Raw genomic sequence first — 6,000 nt, forward strand, 5'->3', positions numbered from 1 at the left:
GGGCGGGGGGGAGAGAGAGAGAGAGAGAGAGAGATGGAAGGTGGGCTTGGCACAGTGTCAGGGTTGTGTTTCAGTCTTTGGGTGTGGGAGAGTACTAGTGGCAGGTTGGGGGGTTAGAGCTCTCTCTTGGTGTCTGTATATTAGCTGGGTTAGAGCTCTCTCTTGGTGACAGTATATTAGCTGGGTTAGAGCTCTCTCTTGGTGTCTGTATATTAGCTGGGTTAGAGCTCTCTCTTGGTGACTGTATATTAGCTGGGTTAGAGCTCTCTCTTGGTGCCTGTATATTAGCTGGGTTAGAGCTCTCTCTTTGTGACAGTATATTAGCTGGGTTAGAGCTCTCTCTTGGTGCCTGTATATTAGCTGGGTTAGAGCTCTCTCTTGGTGTCTGTATATTAGCTGGGTTAGAGCTCTCTCTTGGTGCCAGTATATTAGCTGGGTTAGAGCTCTCTCTTGGTGCCTGTATATTAGCTGGGTTAGAGCTCTCTCTTGGTGCCTGTATATTAGCTGGGTTAGAGCTCTCTCTTGGTGCCTGTATATTAGCTGGGTTAGAGCTCTCTCTTGGTGTCTGTATATTAGCTGGGTTAGAGCTCTCTCTTGGTGCCAGTATATTAGCTGGGTTAGAGCTCTCTCTTGGTGCCTGTATATTAGCTGGGTTAGAGCTCTCTCTTGGTGCCTGTATATTAGCTGGGTTAGAGCTCTCTCTTGGTGCCTGTATATTAGCTGTGTTAGAGCTCTCTCTTGGTGCCTGTATATTAGCTGGGTTAGAGCTCTCTCTTGGTGCCAGTATATTAGCTGGGTTAGAGCTCTCTCTTGGTGCCTGTATATTAGCTGGGTTAGAGCTCTCTCTTGGTGCTTGTATATTAGATGGGTTAGAGCTCTCTCTTGGTGCCTGTATATTAGCTGGGTTAGAGCTCTCTCTTGGTGCCAGTATATTAGCTGGTTTAGAGCTCTCTCTTGGTGCCTGTATATTAGCTGGGTTAGAGCTCTCTCTTGGTGCCTGTATATTAGATGGGTTAGAGCTCTCTCTTGGTGCCTGTATATTAGCTGGGTTAGAGCTCTCTCTTGGTGCCTGTATATTAGCTGGGTTAGAGCTCTCTCTTGGTGCCTGTATATTAGCTGGGTTAGAGCTCTCTCTTGGTGCCTGTATATTAGCTGGGTTAGAGCTCTCTCTTGGTGCCTGTATATTAGCTGGGTTAGAGCTCTCTCTTGGTGCCAGTATATTAGCTGGGTTAGAGCGCTCTCTTGGTGTCTGTATATTAGCTGGGTTAGAGCTCTCTCTTGGTGCCTGTATATTAGCTGGGTTAGAGCTCTCTCTTGGTGCCTGTATATTAGCTGGGTTAGAGCTCTCTCTTGGTGCCTGTATATTAGCTGGGTTAGAGCTCTCTCTTGGTGCCTGTATATTAGCTGGGTTAGAGCTCTCTCTTGGTGCCTGTATATTAGCTGGGTTAGAGCTCTCTCTTGGTGCCAGTATATTAGCTGGGTTAGAGCGCTCTCTTGGTGTCTGTATATTAGCTGGGTTAGAGCTCTCTCTTGGTGCCTGTATATTAGCTGGGTTAGAGCTCTCTCTTGGTGCCTGTATATTAGCTGGGTTAGAGCTCTCTCTTGGTGCCTGTATATTAGCTGGGTTAGAGCTCTCTCTTGGTGCCAGTATATTAGCTGGGTTAGAGCTCTCTCTTGGTGCCTGTATATTAGCTGGGTTAGAGCTCTCTCTTGGTGCCTGTATATTAGCTGGGTTAGAGCTCTCTCTTGGTGCCTGTATATTAGCTGGGTTAGAGCTCTCTCTTGGTGCCAGTGAGAGCTGAAGCCATACAACTGTACTGTACTGTTTCCCTCCCAGCAGACAGGCATGCCGTTCCTCTGGACCTCCTGTAGTCCACACCAGGGTTGGGGTCAATTCTAATTTTATAATTGAACATATATTTTCAAAGACGTCTCAATAAACTGTAGAGTAGAAATTATTTATTTAAAAGTTGTTAAAACATTTTTTTTAAAATTCAAATCACTTCCTGAATTGAGTGACTTTAATTCGAATTGACCCCAACCCTGGTCTGTGTTACCCCATGTTGCCCAATTAGTGGGATGAGACCACTGCGGTCCGGGGGCCTTCATTGAGATGTTGTTGTTGTGGCGGGCAGGTTGGTGGCATGTGAAGGAATAACAGTCGAGTTGTGAGTGAGTCCTCACATTGATCGTTCTACATTCTGTTACAAGAGTATTGCAATATGTAAGATATTTTCTTAACTGGTATATTATGTATTTAATTGTATATTTGACATCGTATGAGAATATTGCTTTTATAAAGTACAACGTAAAATGTTTTATTGTTTGTAATCTTACTGATAAATGAAATTTTACTTAGTACGTTTGTTTATAATTTTAAAAAATTATATATAAAAAAATATGTTTCTGATGAAAGAAAGTATTTACATTTATATTCAGTATGTTGTAATTTGTCATTTGTTGCAGAAATAACTACCAAATTGTACTTCTGTAGACTTAGAAATGTAGAGAGTATTCAGAGAGTATTCACACCTCTTGACATTTTCCACATTTTGTTGAAAATGAATTAAAATGAGCCTGAATTACAGCCTGAATTAAAATGGATTGAAATGAGGTTTTGTGTCGCTGGCCTCTACACACAATAACACAATAATGTCAAAGTTGAATTATGTTTTTAACATTTTTACAAATGTATAAAAAAAGTAAGCGCTGAAATGTCTTGAGTCAATAAGTATTCAACCCCTTTGTTATGGAAAGCCTAAATACGTTCAGGAGTACAAATGTGCTTGCATGGACTCACTCTGTCTGCAATAATAGTGTTTAACAGGATTTTACTTTTGACTTCTCTCATATCTGTACCCCACACACATACAATTATCTGTCAGCTCCCTCAGTTGAGCAGTGAATTTCAAACACAGATTCCACCACAAAGACCAGGGAGGTTTACCAATGCCTCACAACGAAGGGCACCTATTGGTAGATGGGTAAAAATAAAAAAGCAGACATTGAATTATCCCTTTGAGCACGATGAAGTTATTAATTACACATTGGATGGTGTATCAATAAATGGCTGTGATAGGAGAAAACTGAGGATGGATCTACAATGCTGACCTCAATGACAGAGTGAAAAGAATGAAAACCTGGTTTAGTCTGCTTTCCACCAGACACTGGGAGATGAACTCACCTTTTAAAACACAAGGCCAAATCTACACTGGGGTTGCTTACCAAGAAGACAGTGAATGTTCCTGAGTGGCCGAGTTACAGTTTTGATTTAAATCTAGTTGAAAATCTATGGCAAGATGGGAAAATGGTTGTCTAGCAATGATCAACAACCAATTTGAGCTTGAATAATTTTGAAAATAATAAATGGACAAATGTTGCACAAGGTGCTTCTAAAAAGTATTGACTCAGGGGTGTGAATACTTGTGAAAATTTGATATTTCTGTATTTTATTTTCAATACATTTGCAAACATTTCTAAAACATTTTTTTTTACTTTGTCATTGTGGGGTTATTGTGTGTAGATGGGTTAGAAAAAAACAACATTGATTTAATCCATTTTGAAATCTGGCAAATCATAGCAAAATGTTACCTAAGTCAAAGGGGTTTGAATACTTTATGAAGTATTTTATAGTACTTTATTAACATATACAATGTTCCTATGCTGCAACAGCTAGTTTTACTTCAAATGTATTTGCCATTTTTTTGTGGGAAAATATTACAATTTAAGTTTGTGTAGTATTAATTGTAACATATATTACAATGATTTCTGAGAGTTTATTTTATAAATACATTATTTCAATAGTGATGAATGTACTGTATACAATTTTGGAGTCTAATGCCATGTTTTATTCTTTCTCATTGCAGGGGAAATGTATTAATTTCAGCCGACTGCAGAACCGTTAGAGGACAAAGAATATAATCTACAATGATGACTATTCTCTCGGTAAAATATCCAAAATTTCCCCCAAAAACTATAGTGTCCAAAAGCACTATCCATTTGCTTCTCTCCATTTTGGGCACAAAATTGGGGACTCTTCTCCATGATATCTCCTGCTTTCTCAAAAATCATACTCATAAGAACATTTCAATATTTCCATCCATCCATAACTGGGATATAACTTCATATTTTTCCACTTGTCGTTTTTTTTTATTACTTTTTTTTTCTCACAAGAAGCCAAAGCGATTTAAAGTACTGGACAAACTGGGCGTTCGGATCCAGTTATTATTATTTTTGTTGTGCACCAAAGGATTAACATATTCTGACCATATTGTGCCTGCTGTGGAAAACCTTATTTCATGGGCACAGACGGAAGCTATCTAAAAAAAAAAAAACAGAGAGAGAGAGAAAGAGAGAGAGAGAGAGACAGAGAGAGAGAGAGAGAGAGAGACAGAGAGAGCAAGACAGAGAGAGAGACAGAGACAGAGAGAGAGACAGAGAGAGAGACAGAGAGAGAGACAGAGAGAGCAAGACAGAGAGAGCAAGACAGAGAGAGAGACAGAGAGAGAGACAGAGAGAGAGACCGAGAGAGAGACAGAGAGAGAGAGAGAGAGAGAGAGAGAGAGAGAGAGAGAGAGAGAGAGAGAGAGAGAGAGAGACAGAGAGAGAGAGAGAGACAGAGAGAGAGACAGAGAGAGAGACAGAGAGAGCAAGACAGAGAGAGAGACAGAGAGAGAGACCGAGAGAGAGAGAGAGAGAGAGAGAGAGAGAGAGAGAGAGAGAGAGAGAGAGAGAGAGAGAGAGAGAGAGAGAGAGAGAGAGAGAGAGAGACAGAGAGAGAGACAGAGAGAGAGACAGAGAGAGAGACAGAGACAGTCTGTGATGCCTTTAGCGTGGCAGCAAGAATACTCCCAGCAGGCCTCGACACACAGTGCACAAGTCCATCGCCTCTTGGCAACGTCTCATCACAAATCCTCTCCCTCCACTATCGTTTGGATGACTGGCGGGACCCCCTATGAACGTAGATCCTGTCATTTTAACACTGAGAAGTGCACCCGCATGACAAACTGTGGACAGCCAGGACGCCCTAAGGTATTAGAAGCAGTAGCTTAAGACTTTTGCCCTTTAATTTTGTGAAGACACCTTTCTTTCATTATGTACTGGGGACAAGGGGGGAGTTACTAGAGCGTTATCCCACCGCGGGCCAGGCCCGGGCCGGGACAGGACAGCCCCTCTGACCAGACCACCACAGCTCTCTTCTTCAGACTAGGTTTAAGGGATAGGCTGCCCGAAGCCCCTGACATGGTGCTTGGCTGTGTTCCCCTCTATTTTGATGCAATCTGCTGTATGCTCACTAAGGCGTACAACATCACAACCCAATAAACATGACAGTCAGTCAGTTGAAGAGTTTTAAGATATAGATACAGCTGTCTCCAATGTCACTGCTACCCTACCCTTCTGTCTCCAGTTCTCCAAGGACCTCCCTGCTTCTACCCTTCTGTCTCCGGTTCTCCAAGGGTCTCCCTGCTTCTACCCTTCTGTCTCCGGTTCTCCAAGGGTCTCCCTGCTTCTACCCTTCTGTCTCCGGTTCTCCAAGGGTCTCCCTGCTTCTACCCTTCTGTCTCCAGTTCTCCAAGGGTCTCCCTGCTTCTACCCTTCTGTCTCCAGTTCTCCAAGGACCTCCCTGCTTCTACCCTTCTGTCTCCGGTTCTCCAAGGGTCTCCCTGCTTCTACCCTTCTGTCTCCGGTTCTCCAAGGGTCTCCCTGCTTCTACCCTTCTGTCTCCGGTTCTCCAAGGGTCTCCCTGCTTCTACCCTTCTGTCTCCAGTTCTCCAAGGGTCTCCCTGCTTCTACCCTCCTACTCCAGTTCTCCAAGGGTCTCCCTGCTTCTACCCTTCTGTCTCCGGTTCTCCAAGGGTCTCCCTGCTTCTACCCTTCTGTCTCCAGTTCTCCAAGGACCTCCCTGCTCCAAGGACCTCCCTGCTTCTAGCCTTCCCCTCTGTCTCCAATCCTCTAAGGTCCTCCCTGCTTTTACCCTTCTGTCTTGTCCTCCAAGGACCT

General features: G+C 43.1%; 1 protein-coding gene across 3 annotated transcripts in view; it reads left to right on the top strand.

Moving 5' to 3' along the window:
* LOC139577317 (anthrax toxin receptor 2-like) overlaps positions 1–6,000 on the top strand; it is a 132,777-nt gene that overhangs the window by 124,552 nt on the left and 2,225 nt on the right. Inside the window, exons 16-17 of one of the 3 annotated variants that reach the window (XM_071404330.1) lie at positions 3,867–3,945; positions 5,568–6,000. The exon at positions 5,568–6,000 is cut by the window's right edge and continues 2,225 nt beyond it. In XM_071404330.1, coding sequence (XP_071260431.1) covers positions 3,867–3,905 — 39 coding nt within the window. In that variant the 3' untranslated portion in view covers positions 3,906–3,945; positions 5,568–6,000. Of the gene's footprint in view, positions 1–3,866 lie in introns of all 3 variants that reach the window. The other 2 variants (XM_071404332.1, XM_071404331.1) reach the window with 2 other exon arrangements.

The sequence above is a fragment of the Salvelinus alpinus genome, chromosome 5, assembly GCF_045679555.1.
Source record: "Salvelinus alpinus chromosome 5, SLU_Salpinus.1, whole genome shotgun sequence".
In the NCBI taxonomy this organism is placed as follows: Eukaryota; Metazoa; Chordata; class Actinopteri; order Salmoniformes; family Salmonidae; genus Salvelinus; species Salvelinus alpinus.